The sequence below is a fragment of the Xiphophorus hellerii genome, chromosome 15 (genome assembly GCF_003331165.1).
Source record: "Xiphophorus hellerii strain 12219 chromosome 15, Xiphophorus_hellerii-4.1, whole genome shotgun sequence".
Taxonomy (NCBI): Eukaryota; Metazoa; Chordata; class Actinopteri; order Cyprinodontiformes; family Poeciliidae; genus Xiphophorus; species Xiphophorus hellerii.
This window is the reverse complement of record NC_045686.1, coordinates 2,797,351-2,816,467: the sequence shown is the minus strand read 5'-3', so window position 1 is coordinate 2,816,467 and position 19,117 is coordinate 2,797,351. Positions and strand designations below refer to the sequence as shown.

The 19,117-nt window shown below is 37.2% G+C and overlaps 1 protein-coding gene across 15 annotated transcripts in view; it reads right to left on the bottom strand.

The window, feature by feature from the left end:
- The window catches only part of afdna (afadin, adherens junction formation factor a), a 114,776-nt gene that overhangs the window by 72,377 nt on the left and 23,282 nt on the right, over window positions 1–19,117 (bottom strand). For 8 of the 15 annotated variants that reach the window (XM_032585692.1, XM_032585691.1, XM_032585683.1 and 5 more), the window contains exons 2-9: window positions 9,496–9,691; window positions 9,309–9,421; window positions 8,646–8,803; window positions 8,367–8,527; window positions 5,146–5,303; window positions 4,013–4,097; window positions 2,445–2,582; window positions 559–603 (exon numbers count right to left, since the gene is read on the bottom strand). In XM_032585692.1, the coding sequence (XP_032441583.1) occupies window positions 559–603; window positions 2,445–2,582; window positions 4,013–4,097; window positions 5,146–5,303; window positions 8,367–8,527; window positions 8,646–8,803; window positions 9,309–9,421; window positions 9,496–9,691 (1,054 nt within the window). The remainder of the gene's footprint in view (window positions 1–558; window positions 604–2,444; window positions 2,583–4,012; window positions 4,098–5,145; window positions 5,304–8,366; window positions 8,528–8,645; window positions 8,804–9,308; window positions 9,422–9,495; window positions 9,692–19,117) is intronic. The other 7 variants (XM_032585685.1, XM_032585696.1, XM_032585693.1 and 4 more) reach the window with 4 other exon arrangements.

The window sequence follows — 19,117 nt, the reverse complement described above, 5'->3', positions numbered from 1 at the left end:
TTACACAAAATTAGAAATACATTTAAGATGCAACTAAATAATTCAATTCCTTTATTAAATAAGAAAATAAACCTTTTATTGCCATAAATGCAGTAACATAACATCCTTTTAGTAATTCTGAACCAGGTGGAGATAAAGCTTCCACTTGAGGCGTTTTGGCTAAAACATTTCAACAGACAAAAGTAATTTTATCTTAAATGTAAAATGAACATTTTTTGTGCAGCTTTGGTCTAATACTGCTCTAAATATGTTTTTTTTTTTTAGCAAATGCCCTTTTTTGAGTCCAGTTAATGATTAATCAATGACTAAATTAGTTGACGGTTATTTGAATAATTGATTAATCACAATTGATCCAATTAATCATTTCAGCTTTAGACTCAAAAAACCTACAATGACTCATATATACAATTTTTACTCCTGATTCGTAGTTGTGCTATGGATATCTGATTTAATCACTATAAGAATCACTTATTCCCCATTTTTAAGGGAATGTGTTTGCGCTCAGAGCAGAACAAGCTCAGCAGCCGGGACAAACAGGAAGTACGGTGTAGATTTTACCTTCTTGGTGCCGATAGGCGTAGTAGGCATAGTGATTCCCTCGGCCTACAGCAGGCAGGCAGGCAGGCAGGTAAGAGGCAGAAGGACACGTGCACAGGCCACACACACGCATAATTACACACACACACAACCAGGCAACCAAAACATGCCATGAGAAAGTGGGAAAGAAAACAGACACATTGCAGAAGGTGAAAATGCAGCCAGGAGGAGAAATAATGCAGTAATAACTGGTTAACCCCAGAAAGCATTCAAAGCGCACTCAAATTCAATTCACACTGAAAATTATTCGGACGCCAATTCCTTACAGCGACAAATAAATGCCTCTTTCTTGTAACTTGAACAATTTTCCTAGATCCACAGATTAAATAAAAGACGAAAAATAAGTGCTGATTCTAAATTGTAAATGGAAACCAGTTGAAATTTCAGTTGGAAGATCAAAACTTTACAAAATAAGAGACTGGAAATTAGCCAGAAAATTCTAACAAGCAATTTTCTTTTTCAAATTTACTCCAAAAAACTAGGGATGCACGATATATCGGCACCAACATCAGTATTGGGTGATAGTAGTAATTTTTTTAACATTTCGGTATCGGCCCGATAAATAAAACTGAGCCAATATTAACCAGTCGATATTTATTTACATTTTTTGCAGTATGTTTCTAGTCAAATGTGTCAAGATAGTAGAGAAATATACATCATATCAGTAATATCGACTATGACCGCAATATTAATATTTGATATCGGCCCAAATTTTCATATTGGTACATCCCTACAAAAACCTCAGGATAAGTTCAATTTGAGACCAACTTCCTCCAACATTATGTCAGATTTTGGGTTTTAGCAGCCGATATGAAAATTTGGGCCGATATCTAATATCCGATGTGCTGTTATAGCAGATTACCAATATTTACCGAATTCATATACATATTCACCACTGTTCTGACACCTTTGGGGGAAAAAAGACCAGAAAAAGGCAACAAGATAAAAATAAATATTGGTTGTTTATATTGGCCTGGTTTTACTTGTTGAATAGTTATGTCAAAAAAAAAAAAGACAAATATCGGCCGATACCGATCTTAGTGCTGCATCCCTAGTTTTTAGAGATGAATAAACTAATCTGGACTGTATTACTTTGTAACAAACATATAAAAGCTTTCTCATTACATCAGCTAACATGGTCATCAGCTATTAATGCACAGAAATAAAAGTAACCTTCACACACTCACACACAGCCAGGCCTGGCAGCAATAAATCAGTCACCAAACCAGTTTGTCATCCCACTTCACCCACTACCAGAAACCAGTAAAACCCTGCAGTCAGTATGAAGTAGATGCGTTAGTTTTCTCCTGAATCAGGGCGCCAGGTTACCCAGAAACTCACCACCCAGAACCAGGTAAGTGGAAGTCTCTGGGTCACCTTTGGGTCAGGGAAGATAATGATGTGGGAGGATGAGGGTTATCAGAAGCAAAGAGAGAGGAGGGGGATCAGTAGCAAGAGACAAGCTGTTAGGGCAGAAAGTAATCAGGGAAGGGTCGCCAAAAATGACCAGAAAGGATCTTTTAATAGTTTCGTTAGGTTTAACATTAATCCAGGATTTTATGACAAAACTTACCTTTCACATTCCTACAAGTAAATCCCAATATATTCGGTTTTTCCTTCTACTTCAGTTTATATAATTTCAAGTAATTTTTCATTGCAAGCAAATATAGCTAAAGTGACTCACTTCTAACTAAACCTACAGGAAATGTAGCTCTATTGCACTGCCACCTGCTGTCCGGATTCTGTCATAACAGGATAAGAATCTTCCCCTGAAGCTACTGGTCATTTTCTTGCTGCTACAGTCACAGATAATATAAAATAATAAATAAAACACGTTGTGGTCGTACCTGGACTCAGCTCCACCAGATAAGGCAGTTTCTCCGGCGGCATGGAGCCATCTTTCCCTCTTAGCCCCTTGTCGTCCTTCCTCCCCTTCCTGGGCTGGTAATCCGGAGGTCTCTTCTTCAGCTGGAACACCATCGCTCCTGATGCCATAAAGAAACACAGCTTTTACAAAAAACTCGATAGAGTAAATTAAAAAAATTATAATAAAGCGAGCACATTGTTCTTCTCTGCAATTCAGATCGAACACAAACAAGGACTTAAAAACAAAACAAATATTCAAACAGAACCTCATAACAAAGTAAGCGCCCCCAAAGCATACTGACAGCGGTTCAAATATAACAAATTTGCTTCAGCAGATTTCTTATCGAAGAGGACAAAAGTCACATATGGGGTACCGCAAGGCTCCATCCTAGGACTCCTGTTAAATAATATCAATATGCTCCCACTAGCTAAAGGGAAAATAAAATTCCCTGAATTTAAAATTTCACTTCGAAAAAAAAAATTCACTTTGAACTGCCTTGTTGCTGAAATGTGATTTACAAATAAACTTGAGTCAATTATGTTGCTGTGGAGCAATTTCTTTATTTTTTTCAATTCACCCAAAAGAGTCTTCAAGCATAAACCACCTGCTGAAAGTCACTCCATACACTGCAAAAACACAAATCTTACCAAGTATTTTTGGTCTAGTTTCTAGTACAACTAGAAACTAGTGCTTTCTTAGTTCACTAGAAATAAGACAAAACCAACTTGCAAGTAAATTTGCAGTCAATAATTCCTTAATATTAATGAGAAAGTACTTGTTATATAATCTCAAGTGATTATTTCACTTGAGATTTAAGAAATTATTGACTTACAATAAGCTCTTATATTTTGCTGAAAAGTTACTTGTAAGTTAGTTTTGTCTTATTTCAAGTTTACTAAGATATTTGCACCAGAAACTAGATTGAAAATATTCGGTAAGAATTTGTGTTTTTGGAGGCTCATCGTCTCAGTTTAGATTTAAGTCCAAACTTTGACTAGGCCACTACATAAGGATGCACTGATTACAAGCCAGACCAGGCGAGCCTTAGAACCTGAACTTTTTCAGAACCTTTATCCTAATTCTTGTTGTTTCCCTTTATGTGAGTTCTTGGTTTTACATGTCTGGCACTAATCCGCCCTGGGTGTGACTATTTAACCGATCCCAAAAAACAAAAACAAAAATGTTGTTAATGACAGTTAATTTATGATTTTACAATACAAGCAATTAGAGTTTGACACTGGCTGGTTGGTTTGGACGCCTTTGTCCCCTTAATAAATTAAATTATCTTTTGAAAACGTATTTCTCTATTCACTCAGGTTGTTTGCGATTGGTATTAAGATTTGTTTGTTTCAAGTGGCTTGTTTAAAGGTTTCAAATCAAGTTCTGACAGGACAAAATGACAAAGGATACGATTTGGCAAAATGACTCATTTGCATCCACAAAGCAAAAATATACATTCAGAGTAATAAAAAGCTGTAATGACAGCTCTGGAGCAGAAGGGGGCAGCAGTAATCAAAAGACAGGAAGTGAATCCAGTTGGTTTTGTACCTCTGTCTGCAGGCCAGTCCCTGAGGATCTGCAGAGGACAGTCCAGATCATCCAGGATCACCTCTTTACCCGTCTTTTCTTCCTGCTGCAAACATCCACACAAATAAAAGTTAAAACAAGTTAAACCAGATCGAAAACACTTCTAATATGTTTACGAAGATTTAATTCACACAAAAAATATGTTTGAGTTGAAATTTTAAGCTTTTAATTGATTAAATTAAGTATGAATAGGAATACAAATTAATTGTAAGGTTTTTAGATGAAAGAACCAGACAGAATTGACAGCATTTAATGTACTGTGAACAGAACTAAGTAGTAACTAGTAACTTTTACTTTTTGGAAAAATGTATTTCTAGGAGTACTTTTACTATGCTGTACTTTTTACTTGAGTAACTGATTTATGAGTTATCACTAGTCTTACTCTAGTAAAGTTTCTGAATATTGAAGTACAGGCTTGTTTGTACCAAAAATTCACGATTTACAGACAAAACCTGCAATTTTATTAAAGTTTTGCAAGTTTTATAGTGAAAGAAAATGAATTGGATTTTTTTTGTTATTATTTTGCAACTATGTTACTTGTATGAATTATTTTATTTTGGTTCTCAAAATACCAAAATGTCTGCATAACCAGGCCTGTTACAAAAACATTTTGCTGGATGATAAATTATCCCGGAAATGACAGCGAAAAATGATAATATTGTTATTTTGAGACCATTTTTGTGTAAGATTATAACAGTGGTATAATAATGCAAGTTATCAAAGATCAATAAACTTATTTTGTAAAGAAAACTTAACACAGAAAGTGGAAAATATTTTAAATCTAAAAAATAAATTAAAAACAATAAATTAAACAAAAATAAAAAAACACACACCCATAAATGAAATGAATTATCAAGTTTCTAAACAAAATTGGTCTTTAAAAAATATGAATTAAATTATTGAGCGAATTTTAATTTATAATGAGATTAATTGGTTTGTCTGATTATGTAATTAAAAAAAAAAAAAAAAGATTGATGTTTTGTTCAGTTATTCTTTTTTACCAAATACTTTTACTTGTTGTACTGCTTTTACTTTAGTAAAACCATTAAACAGGACTTGTTTGTAATGGCTTGGTGCAGCGGTTGGGTTTTTACCCGGGCTATGCAGTACTCCCTGGGGTTCTCCTTCTCCAGCCCGTACTTCTCCAGCGCCTCCACCACAGCGAAGTCGGCCGTGTCTCTGGTGGACATCAGGATGGTCTTGTAGGGGATGTTGGGCTTCAGGCTGTCAGCGTAAATCTTCAAAGTTCCCCCTGCAGACAGCAGAGCATTTGTTGCATTTAGATGAACCCAAACTAGGCAGAACAACAAATCATTAACAATGGACACTTGATCAATATCAATTGGTAATACGTCTGACAGAATATTCAATAATTTCACAGAACTCCGATCCAGAATCGCCCAGCATTCTAGCCAAGCTAGGTTGGTGGAATCAACTAACTCGTTCATTCTTTGGTTGCCTAGCAACTCACTCATTCTTTGGTTACCTAGCAACCACCTGCTGAGTAACTGGCGCAGCAGCAATTTCAGATATCACCACTGTGCCTCGTAACTACGTCAAAGTAAAACAACGGCATGAAAATATATTTATTTATAACAAAAAAAACTAACCAATAATTATCGATATCGACTGATATCAAGCTTCAAAACCAAAAACATTGGAAGTGGGAGAAGGCAGAGGAGGTTGATTTTTTTCCACAGATTATCTGTTTCATACTAAACTATCACAACATACTGCAGCTTTAATAAAGGGAACTTCAAAGTTCCCCAAAATTACTTAGTACAGGTAAATTTTTCTAGTGTCTAAACAGGTAGTTACTGAGAGTAAATGTTCAAAAGTTATAATTTATTCAGTCATTCCAAAAGTTGACCTTAGAGGAACACACCCAGTTTAAAAAAAAACAACAAATTAAATTCAAAAATACTTTATTAATAATATTTAATAAAATACTAAATAAATACTCCTGGTCCCCCTCCTGGTCCATCATCCGGCGTCTCAGGAGGGGGAAGCAGTACAGCACCAACACTGTTTACAGTGGGGATGGTGTGCTGCTGACCTCTACTCGGGACCGGCCCTCTACTGCGGGCCGGTGGGCAGAATACTTTGAAGACCTCCTCAATCCCACCAACATGCCTTCCATTGAGCCCTTTGATACGGGCTGTCAGGTCCCTGTATGACCGGTGTCAGAGTCTGGTCCACATTGCCGGCAGTAAGTCGGGCTCGTTTCCGGTGAGAGTTGGACTCCGCCAGGGCTGCCCTTTGTCACCGATTCTGTTCATTACTTTCATGGACAGAATTTCTAGGCGCAGCCAAGGTGTTGAGGGGATCCGTTTTGGTGGCCTTGGGATCTCATCTCTGCTTTTAGCGGATGATGTGGTCCTATTGGCTCCATCAGGTCGTGATCTGCAGCTCTCGCTGGAGTGGTTCGCAGCCGAGTGTAAAGCAGCCGGGATGAGGATCAGTGCCTCGGAATGGTGCAGCGTCTGCGGTCAAGTGGGCGCTGTACCGGTCCGTTGTGGTGAAGAGAGAGCTGAGCCAAAAAGCAAAGCTCTCGATTTACAGGTCGATCTACAGTACGTTCCCACCCTCATCTATGGTCATGAGCTTTGGGTCATGACCGAAAGAACGAGATCGCGGATACAAGCGGCAGAAATGGGTTTTCTCCGTAGGGTGTCTGGGCTCTCACTTAGAGATAGGGTGAGAAGCTCAGTCATCCGGGAGCCGCTGCTCCTTCACGTCGAGAGGAGCCAGTTGAGGCTCGGGCATCTGGTCAGGATGCCTCCTGGACGCCTCCCTGGTGAGGTTATCCGGGCATGTCCCACCGGGAGGAGGCCCCGGGGAAGACCCAGGACACGCTGGAGGGACTACGTCTCTCGGCTGGCCTGGGAACGCCTTGGGATTCCCCCGGAAGAGCTGGAACAAGTGGCTGGGGAGAGGGAAGTCTGGGCCTCCCTTCTGAAGCTGCTACCCCCGCAACCCGATAAAGCGGAAGAAAATACATGGATGGATGGATGAATACTTTATTAATTCCCAAAAGGGAATTTAAATGTTGTTTTAACTTGTATAATCAAAGTTTCTTCAAAGTGCTGTAGACAGTAAGAATCCCCTTTAGCACTCTGTATTACAGCTTTATAATGAATTTAGGTAAAAAATTATGTTAAAAAGTTTTTTCAGAAATATTCCAAAGATATTTTTAGAAGCTGTATTTTTTGCAGAGGAGAGTTTCTGCCTCACCAGCTGTCCGGACCGCGGACAGACAGCGGTTAGAGCCGTTTCTGGAGCCGCTTCACTCATCCTTCCATCTGTCTGTCTGGCGCAGCGATTAGGTAATGCCTGAGTCACAAACCCAACCAGTCAGCGTGTTTGTGCCATTCACTCAACATGCCTCTCAGTGTGTGTAAACATGTCGGCGTGAGACTTTCTAACATATGGCGCTCCTGGGGTTCAGTTACAGCCACGTCAAAAGATCAATGCCGACTACGACAACAAACATGGCTTCACTATCACTAAAACCTGCAGAATGAGATGCAACAGAACCGAGTCAGCGCATGAAAACAAACTGCTACTGAAAACCATCGACATAAACTTTAATTTAAACCTTTCTGTAGATCCTGATGAGAGACCAAAGCAGCAGCAGCAGCGACCTGTGATGTTCAGGTCACTCTGCAGATTAACTCTGGGATCACAAGAGACTCAACTCCAGCAAAACAAAAACTTATTCTAAAGCTTTATGCTTTCAACTTTTGTCATGAAAATACAACAGCATATTCTCTGGAAAGAGGTTTTTATTAGCTTTGTTTATAGATGACTAATTGGACTAAATCGGGTTGGAGCCAAATAATCAGAGAGTCATATCAAAACAGGGAGGAAACATGCTAACATTAGCCTAGCATTTCAGCAAACTATACTTGTTGGGACAAAATACTTGAAACAGAGAAAAAAAGATAGGAAATACTTCACCGTGTTTAGTTTTCGGGGATGTACAATGATTCAATGAAAGAACTAATAACTATAAATGTGCATTTTTTAGAGAGATTGGTTTGGAAAACAACATTTTAAAAAATCCAGACTACTCTCTGCCAAATATCTGATCCAGAAATTAATCTGAACAGGAAACAACTTGGGAGATTTAAAATCTTTTCAAATTATTGAGACACTTTGACCTCCGGTAATGAAAACATCGGAACTTTTTTCCTGCTTTCCTCTGTATTTGGAGTCAGAGGCCCAAACCGCGGTAACAGCTTTGCTTCGTTGTAACGATCTGAGCAGCGTATTCTAACAGAATTTAAACGGTATCAACCACCATTTAACGTACCCGACTCTGGCCTTCCATCGCTGCTCATGAACTCCTGCATCCGTTTCTCCAGTTTCTGCTGCCGCCTCCTCTTCATCACCACCTCCGGGTTGGAGATCGTCCTGGTGAAGCTGGTTTCTGGCATGTCCTTATAAACCTCCGCCGCCAGACGGTTATTCTCCCTAAATCAAAAAAATATACAGACGGTGGAGGATGTGGATTTAAAAAAAAAAAAAAACACACACAGGAGACGGAACAGCCAGGTCAGAGGTCAAGCAGTGTGCAGCCGGTTTGATTTACCCGTCCTCGCGGCTCAGAATCTGTTCATCTCCGTCTGGGATCCGAGCAAACTCTTTCTCCCTCTTCTTCTTCTCCTTCTTCTCCTTCTTGGACAAAGTCCTTTTGAAGTTCTGTATCACTCCGTCTTTCTCCTTCTCCGGTCCGTTACTCTGACTCTTCTGGCGAGAATCAGACAAAAAGTAAATCAGAGCAAAAATGTTTCTGCAAAAACAAACCAGGTTAGGAAGGAATCAAACCTCAGAGAGAAAGGAAAGAAGAAATAAAGCAGCAGGATTTCGGACGGACGCAGGTAGGGAGGAGTGGACGGATGGACAGACAGACTGATGCACAGATGGCCGAATAGATATGAGTGAGTGGACAAACGGACGGATAAATGTATGGACGGACGTACAGATGGATGGATGAATGGATGGATGGATGGATGGATGGATGGATGGATGGATGGATGGATGGATGGATGGACGGACGGACGGACAGATGGACGTACAGATGGATGGATGATAATTGGATGGATGGACTTCAGGGTTAATCAGTCAGAAACTCAGCAGCTAATGCTAAAGCTAAAGCTGCGTCTCTGTTTCATGTCGAAGCGAGGTGGTGTGATGCAGAGTGATGTGGAGTGATACAAAGTGATACAAAGTGATACGGCGCTCTGCGTCTCACCTTGGGCAGGACGTCGTTCTCATTCTTCAGGACGAAGCGTCCCTCCCTGTCGTCTTTGTTCCAGTTGAGCTGAACCACCAGCGGCTTCTCGTCCAGGTCCAGCTGGCGCTCTTCTGAAACACAAAGCCAGCGGTTCATGCAGCAGTCAGCAGACTGGGGCGGGAGCCGCGCGGCCCACAGGACTCACCGCCGCTGACGTGGACCTCGTACAGCGAGTACTTGGGCGACGACAGCATCCTCATGTCCGGCCTGAACTTCTCCGCCAACGTCTCGATGACGTCCTGCGTCGTCGCCGTGCTGGAGACCCGGATGCACTTTGTGGCAAAGTTCCCGGCCACCCGGTCCTGGAAGTAGAACCGCATCACGCCATGGAACTCCAGGTCCTTTTCAGGAAAAAAACAGAACAAACGCAGCATCCATTATGTGTTTATTTAGACTGGAAACTGCAAAAACATGAGCAGTATTTACAACAATTTACAACAATTGTGTTTATACGCAACAATGAAAGAAAAAAGTAAACCGGAAAATAAAATAAACCTAAACTGCTGCTAATGTCAAACTGTGCTGCAAGATAACAAATAACAATTATGGATGATTTTTATTGGAAAAAAAGTTTAGAATGTAGAAAATATGAAAAATGTGAAGCTGTTTTTCAAAGCTTTTTCAAAGTCAGTGTTTGATTTCTGCCACATTTATTCCATGAAAGACAAACTTTTGGTTACATGGGACAAAATGGGCAAGTCAAAAGGATTTATTGTACCTAATCAACAATAAACTAAGCATGTAATACTTTAATTAAACAAATAAAATAGTCAGAAACGCATATGCATTATTACAGATTCAAAACTTTAAAAGTTTTGCATGTTTGACTTAAAGAAATTTAGCTAATTTTCTAGGCATCTATTGAAAAAAATAAACAATATGTAATTCCTGAGCAGTAGAATCAGGATTTATTGCACTTTCTTTGAATATGCTTGCTTTAGCCAAGTCAACTTTTGAGTAGAAGTCAAACAAATGCGATCTTTTCAAATAAAAAAATAAAAGTTTATTTAAAGACAAATAATTGTTATAAAGGATGGAAAGGCTTATTTTTTCAGACAGATTGCAATTTGCAAAAGTAAGAAGATCTGAGTTAAATGGGGAAAAAAAATTGTGGTAAATTATTTTTCTACCACAATTATTTTTGCCTTATCTGTTTAATTTAATGTCTAATTTGAGTCGAAACAAAACAAAAACAAAAATAAAAAAACTGGTCCAGACACAATCATTCCAGGAGCCACAAATGGCCCCCGGGCCACATTTTGGAAACTCACATTCATGTATGGACTGTGATTGTTGACATTTTCAGATAAGTTTATTTTTTTAATTAAACTCTTTTTCAAGTATATCAACTTTATTGGTTTCTTAGATTTGCAGTAGAATTTGAGACCAAAAGTAGAAAAATCTTGAAGTGAATGAGAAAAAAGCCAAACTCCTATTACGGAGGAATTAAAAACTCAAACAAAACTAACCAGGTCAGAAACTTTACAGGTTTAAATTGAAGAATTTAAAGGTAAATTGTTTCAAATTAAATCTCTTGAGTTCGTTTTGAGAGGAAATCTTCATTTTCCCCGTAATTAAAAGCAAATGACAGTAATTTCCAGGAAAAGCCCACTTCCTCCCTGACCTGTAAATCGAATCAATTAACTTCGGTTCAACTTTATTATCTAACCTCCCCCCCCTCTGGTTCGCGGCGCTTGTTTAAGGAAATCTCTCCTGCAGGCAAACACACGGATGGAAGTTCAAACACGGCCGTTTGTTTCCTACAGCGATGGAGCAGAAAAGCCTGAAACGTAAACATGCCGTCGTTTTCTGATGCAGCTGGAGCGCACAGCAGTAAAAATAAAAATTTTGACCTCATGTTTCATCACAGACGACACCAGAATCATCTCTCAAATTCCCAGCATTCCATTCTCCTTATGCAAGCGTTATCTGGTATCAAAAACCAAAGAAAAACAGATCTGAGCGAGAAAATAAATGATTTTGCAGGTTTGTGGCATGAAGTAAGTCTGACAAAAAATTTAAAGAGGAAATAACCTGAATTTACAGGAAACCAGGATGTCAGCTGAGGACACATTTCCTCTGTCAGTGTTTGAATATTAAATTAAAAAACGCCATGTCAGCATTTGAACAACCATCTAAGGCAGGAGTGTCCAAAGTGCGGCCCGGAGGTCATTTGTGGCCGTTGGAAAAACTCTGTGTGGTCCACAATTCACAAATAGCACAGCTTTATGAACTTAAAACAAATTAAAGTGAAAAAAGGCCAAAGACAAATTAAAATATTCTTTGGTCAACTACATTTTTTGCCATCATTTTGATAGTACAAAGCAGGGGTGAAACGATTAATTTAATAATCCTCAACTAATTTAGTAATCGATTAATTGTTAACTAAATTATACTAAAAAAGGCCATTTTGCTGAAATTACAACACACTTGAAGCAGTAATAAAGCCAAAACTGTACAAAAAATATACATTTTATTCTGTTTTAGGCACACAAAAAAACCCCATTTATTTAAAAAAGGAATTCATGTGCAGATTTTAATGTATTTATAGTATTGTAAAAAAAAAAAAAAAACTTAAGTGGTTAAATGAGAAATTTAACCAATGTGCCATGTGGTTAAATGTGCCAATTTTTATGTGATTAATCGGCAGAAAAATCAGTTGACTGAAAAATGTATTAATCTATAACTAAAATAATTGTTTGTTGCCTCCAGCAACTTTTACTTGAAAGTAGGGAGAGGGAGGGGGGGGGGGCACCTATTTATGAAACAAGGCTAAATGTGAATGTTTAAAAACGAAAAAGAGACATGGATCGTGTTCTTTTAGCCTAGAAAACACCTGCAAACACATCAAAATATTGCATATTTAGTTTGTTTTTACAATGGAATCTTTTTAGCTTTTTTCATACCAAAAAATACTAAATTTTTGTGGCCCACAGCTACTTTTAGCTTCACAGTTGTGGCTCTCAATAAAAAAAGTTTGGACACCCTGAACTAACGTGAGATGGGAGCGTTATGGAGTCAGACATATTCAGAAACTGAAAAAAAACAAAACTCAAAAGACGCAAGAAAAGGCAGGAAACTGATAGGGATGTTTACATTTTTTTACACAGCAACACTTTCTTTCCCTCGTTTGTTTGCTGGAGTGGAAACGCTGAGCACAGTTTCGATCGGCGGCGACGGGTGGAGTCAGGAATGTGTGTTTCTGTGTGTGTTGTGATTTACTGCTGGAATGTGGGTCATCGCGGGTTGCCGTTGTCAAGCTTGCGTAACCGTTAGTAACTGTTACTGTGGAGACACTAGTCTTCTTGGTTTCAAACAAAGCCAGGCTCAGAAAGAGAGAAGTGGATAATTAACGCTGCAGGACCGCAGTCACAACGGCCCAGTCCAAACACACACGCAGTTCAAGTTCAATGCAGTAGCATCACTGCTGCATTTAATGTGTCCAACTCAACTCTGAACACCAGATGGCACCCAAAAAAAATTAGCAAAATGCTACAAAACGCCAGCTGCTGCTCTTCTTTACAACTGACGCTAGCTCTGTTAGCGCCAGGCTACTCATTAAAACTTTTCAGCTTCATTGAAGAAGCAAGACCTTAATAATTTTATACTTAATAAGCAAACAAGGTTCAAGTTAACCCCTTACCCTGCAGAAATACAAAATCTTACCAACTGGTTTCTAGTGCAAATATCTTAGTACATTTGAAAGACAAATTAACTTGCAAGTAAATTTCAGCAAGAAATGACAGCTTGTTTTAAGCTAATAATTCATTAATATTGATTTTAAAAGGACTAGTTCCATTGGCAAATTATTTCACTTGTAACGAGACATTTTCCCTTGAAATAATCTGCCAGTAGAACTAGTACTTTTAAAATCAATATTAAGAAATTATTGACTTCAAACAAGCTCCTATGTCTTGATGAAAATTTGCTTCCAAGTTAATTTTGTCTTATTTCAAGTGAACTAAGATATTTGCACTAGAAACTAGACAAAAATTACTTGGTGATATTTTGTGTTTTTGAAGTAAAGCTGCTCAAAATGACATGCCAAAAGTTAATTTTATATATCTCATGAACTACAGGGGTTATATTTATTGTTCTAGCATCAAAATGAAGCTAAAACTAGAAAGCTAATAAGAATCACTTATATTACTGATAGGACTGTCAATCGAGTAAAATATTTAATCAGATTAATCACTGTTTATCTTTGTAAGCTTGAAATATAAATATTCATGCAGCTGTGGTTCTTGTAGGAATGGTTCCCTGGTCCAGCCCCACTTTCTGCTGCAATTCAACCAATTAGAATCTGAGAAATTATCTTTTTTTGTAGCAGAAAGCAAGTAATGTAGATTCATAGTACTCAACAGCAACTAAGGGAAACCTAATCTACTTCATATGAATACAATAGCAAACCTGACACATCTTATTTCCTAGTTCTTGGGTGCACCACCCCTTTCTGATGCAGCCCAATCCAATTAAACTCAGTCACAGAGTAAAGATTCAGATCCAATTACATAATACGGTCAAATCCAGTCATCAAGTAATGCCAATTGTTATAGGACAATTTAAGGAAGCCCTGATAGTTGGATCAACTTTGTAGAATTGACTCATCAACAAACAAGTTTACTCAAGTTCACTGGAACACACACACACACACACTCAACTACTGCTATTGGCCCAGAGCTGCATACTTGTACCCTGCATGCATGTTTGCATGCCTCTGTGCAACATTCCCCATTCCTGAACAACCAAAGACAAGAGCTGTGGCTATTAAAAAAATAAAAAATCAAGGGTTGAACTTTTCATTCTGGATTTTTGTTAAGATGCACAGAAAGACCAGAGGTTAACACATAAAAAGCATCAAAATAATGATTTAATTTACTTTTAAGTTGTTTGGTGGGGACAATGCATATTGACATTTCTGTTCTCCCTGGATAATGCTCATTTTGTTTTGCTTATTACTTATTTTAGTACTAATGGAGCCTTGCAACAAACTTTTGCTCTATATTTATGTTATAAATAGCGATAAAGTGTCAATGTCTCAAAATAAAGGTTATAAAAACAAGGTTAAAATTACTCAACTACGGTACACACACTGTCTAAAAAGTTTAATCAATACAAACAAATACAAAACAAGGAAACTACAACACAATTATAAAAAGCAGAAGTAGTCATTAAAACTAAATCTACACATTTTTTGATTATCTTTATCACATTAACTATGTTATTAATTATATACGATACACATCCAGAAGTAGAATATCTTCAACAGAAACCAAAAGATAAAAACTAATTTATTCCCCCATGGAACTGACTTTTTTTTTCTTTTTTACTTGAATCTCAAAATATCCTGAATGAAGATGTTTTTATCCTCCTGCTGCATACATTAAATAATTTTTTCCTAATTATGCACACATATTCATCTGTAATCTGAGCAAATGAACCAACTCGGAGTAATTACTGTAAGTCAGAGCGCTGCAGGGCTCTGTGCTGCATCTTAATCCCTCGTCTCCACCGCGTAAAGCAAAGATGTTCACACACAATGACTGATGCTTCACGCTAAACCTGCGAGCTTCGGAGACAGAACTATTTATGATCCAGAAAGAAAGTAGGTCAAGTCTGCAGATAGCTGCTATCTGGCAGATTTAAAGTGTGTCTAAGCTGGAAGTTGACATGCAGAGATATTTGTGACTTCTGCTATCAGGGTGTTTAATGATCAACAACGTGGCTGCAGTCAATGCAACATTTCTCTGACAAAAACATGAAGGAGATTTTCTAGCAGAATATGCAGAACTGAAGATACTTCAGCTTATCTGATAAGAAAAAAGACCAGGACACTGGAGATGTGAATCTTTCAGCGTTTAATAATACAACTCCAATTTTTAGGCTCATGATTCGATTCAGAAACTATTTTTAATTCTGAAACCAATTTTTCAATTCAAATAAAACTATAATTTTTGAACTATATAGAATTGAATAGAAACCAATTTTTCTATTCATTTATAGATTCTGTTTAAATTATGTGACTGACAAGAAACAAAAGACTGTAAACAAATATAACATTTACTTAAATGATATAAGGTTCCATACATCATTTTATAAATAAAAATAGGTTTCTGCAAAAAAATCTCCAACTTAAATTACCAGAATAAGATTAGTTTAGCTGACTGGCTTTTTCTTGAATAAAAAATACAATCGAAGAATTTTTGAAATTTTTTTTTATAGATATTTAAATATTAATTGGTATTTGTGTATTTGGAATTGATTCAGAATTCCCAGGACTAGGAATTGATTTTTTTTTCTGCATCTCTAAAGTAAAAATTCAGTTAAAAGCACTGTAAAAACAAAATCTTACTAAATATGAATGGTTTAGCTTTTAGTGCAAATATCTTAGTACACTTGAAATAAGACAAAACTAACTTACAAGTAACTTTTCAGCGAGACATAAGAGATTGTTATGAGTACTACTGTAATTCCATTGACAGATTATTTCACTTATAATATGAGAAACGTGTATTGTTATAAGTGAAAATAATCTGCCAATTGAACTAGTTCTTCATCAATATTAAGGGATTATTGACTTAAAACAAGTTCTTATTTCTTGCAGAAAAGTTACTAGTAAGTTAGTTTTGCCTCATTTCAAGGGTACCAAGAAACTAGACCAAAATTAGTTGGTAGGATTTTGTGTTTTTGCACTGAGAGGAAAACAACCAAACAAACAGGCTAACCGATAAGCGCTTCTTTATTTAAACTGCATTTATTTTATGTTTTGTGATGACCTGATGGAGTTGGTCTTCTTAAAAAAGTTGTTTCTTTGGCACTACAAATGTTCCAGGAATTAGATTTATTTTATTGCCTCTCTGCACATACCCCAGAAACATCTGGATTTAGTTACTAGCTCAGGAAGCAAATTCGCAAAAATGACCAATTTCACACACAACTAATCTAAAATCCAATTCTAGAACTGTATGAGTACTAGCTATTAAACCAGTTACAATCTTTTTTTGGCAGAAAAAAATCTGTTAATTTTGTGAGCAGCAGGGTCTCATTTTGCTACATTTGGCAAATCTCTGCCTATATTTTGTGTGCGCAGCTGGGAAAACTGTAATTCACACAGGGCGTATTATATTGCTGGTTTTGCAAAAGTGTGAGATTTATACAGGTTTATAAAACAAAAACAACTTTTTCTCCCAGTTTTGTTCATGAACCATTAAGCATAATGAAATGTTACAAACCAAATCTATATCAAAGAGTCATACCAAAACAGAGAGCAATAAGGCTAGCATTAGCCTAGCGACTCAAACGTTATCTGAATGAAAACTCTGGAGCTGACTGCTTTTTTAAGTCACTGGTGAGGAAATGGGACAAAACAGTATGGTTACTGTTTTACAACATGTGATAATAATGGAGTGAGGTGCGTTATTTCACTGTAATCAGGTATGGAAGCCAGCATGAGACATAAATAATCCTGATCATTACTTTCGTAAATAATAGCTTTTTTAAGGAATATAACTGGAATACAAAGATGGCATACTGTTTTGTTTATTTGGATAACTTCTGTAAATATACAAATTAACAGTCCTACTATAAAGCTCTATAAATTCTAATTTAGTCAAATACTGAAAAAACTATGAAATATAACTATATTTTCGGGTTAAAATCTATAAGTTGGTGATGAATAAGTTTTGTTTCTATCATAACATTCGTAGGATCAACAACTCTGTATTTTAATGGACTCTGTTCGGTCTGAGCAGTAGTAACAAAAACACTGAAGATCCTCCTTCATGTGCTGCATGTTTTCATTTCAAAAAGCTCCAACACACACATACACACACACATATTTTTATCTCTTTCATTTCAGCTCAGGAATGCTGTACGCCCAGTTGTAAAAGTTACACTAAACACAAGTGGATTAAATGTAAAATGTCTGCCAGACTGAGACAAAAGAACCGCTGTGGCGAGGAAATCCGCTTTAAACAGACAACCTTAAGTCCACCCACGGAGCTTTCTGGAAAAAAAACCTCCAGGTCAAAGTTCTCCAACAGCAGAGGTCAAAGGTCAGGTCTCGGTTTGTATGAGAAAGTGAGTCGATTTCACACACTGGCCAACTGAAACCGGTTCCACCTGCTGCTCATCCCTCACCTGGTTAATGGTTTCTCTTTAAGAAACTGAACCAAACCACTGGAAAAAGTTATACAAGATAAACTCATCACCGGATTCAATCCATAGTAACCAAACATCTATGGTAATAATGCAACCTAACCAAGTAAAACTTTAAGAAATTAAAAGTTTAAGTATTAAGGACAGGCAAAAATATGAGATGTTTCACTTAAATTTCCCAGAATTTACAGCAATAGACAATAAAATTGTTGTTTTGAAACAATTTTCAAGTGATATAATGGTAATGGCATAATAATGGAAGAACAGCTTCTCAAAGATCAACAAGCTTTAAGTTCTAATGGACAACATTTGAAATATCCACAATATATAATCTAAAAATCAGAAACAACAAATAAAATGAATTATGAAGTCTCTGTAAACAAAGTTGTCCTTCAAAAAAGGCTAGCTGAGAAAAAAACACCAGTTTTTGGTAGAAAGAGAGAAAAGAAAAATGATAAATCATACAAATGGAAATTATTTAACTCCTTTCAATTTATCATGTAATTAAATGATTTATTGCCTATTGTGACAGCCTTATGCAACCTGCTTTACTTGTTTACATTACAAACTTTTCTTTCAGGCGAATCAGAACTTGTATTTTTTTCTTTTTGTAAACTAAAAAAATCATTTTAGAGATCAAGATCTCAAACTAACTTTGATTATGGCTTTTTAAAGAATCAAACACTTTGTTTTTATGAAGAGAATGCAACAGATATAAGCATAAAAGAAGTACAAGATCCACAATTTTTTATGTGAAATGATTTATATATTTTTCCATCAAAGTCTTTTGTGCTCTGTGTATTAACTCTGGCTGCAGGCTGTTAAATTTAGCACCCATCAGAACTGTAAAACATTCATAAATACTTGGGGCTGTTGCATTTTTCTCAGAAGATGCTCACAGGTATCAGCTTCAAAGTCTCATTTGCTCCCTCATTGTTTTTCTATGATTATAATATAACAACCCGCCTGGTTAGCCAACAAAAGGGACCCTTTTTTTTTTTTTTTAGAAGGACTACAAACTGCTTTTGATTTCAAAAGCAGAGAAGCACTGATTCAAAACATGCAACAAGCAGAGAAACAAGAAGAAAATAAAATCCAAGTTTTAATCAGAAACAACCGTCAACACTTGCACACACCGTTATATCTTGTTTATGTTTATCTTTCCTCCACATCTCCTTTCAACCATAAAAACAGCACGTCTTTTGGTGTGTGTGTGTGTGTGTGGGTGTGTGTGTGTGTGGTAGGCAGGGGGTTATCAGGTGGCAAGGAAACTAACCAGAGCTCTTTATCTGAGCCAGTGAACCACTTTAGGCCTTGGAGTGTGATGTTTCATCCACTGAGCCTGAACAGAGCTGCATGTCTGCGTTTCAAGATATTACACTGAAAAAAACCGAAGTTAAATTATAACCAAGGCAATCGTTCAATAAGCTGGTTTTAGTGTCAAATAAATAAATCATGGCATAAAGAACTCAAAAGGCTTCGCCGCATAAATCTAACATGAAGCATTCACAACCGAGACGATCTTCCAGGGCAGCTGGAAGCTTTTTCTGGGCCCGGGGCAGGATAATCTGAGATGGGCCCCCCACCCACAGTGATCTGGAACTAGTCAA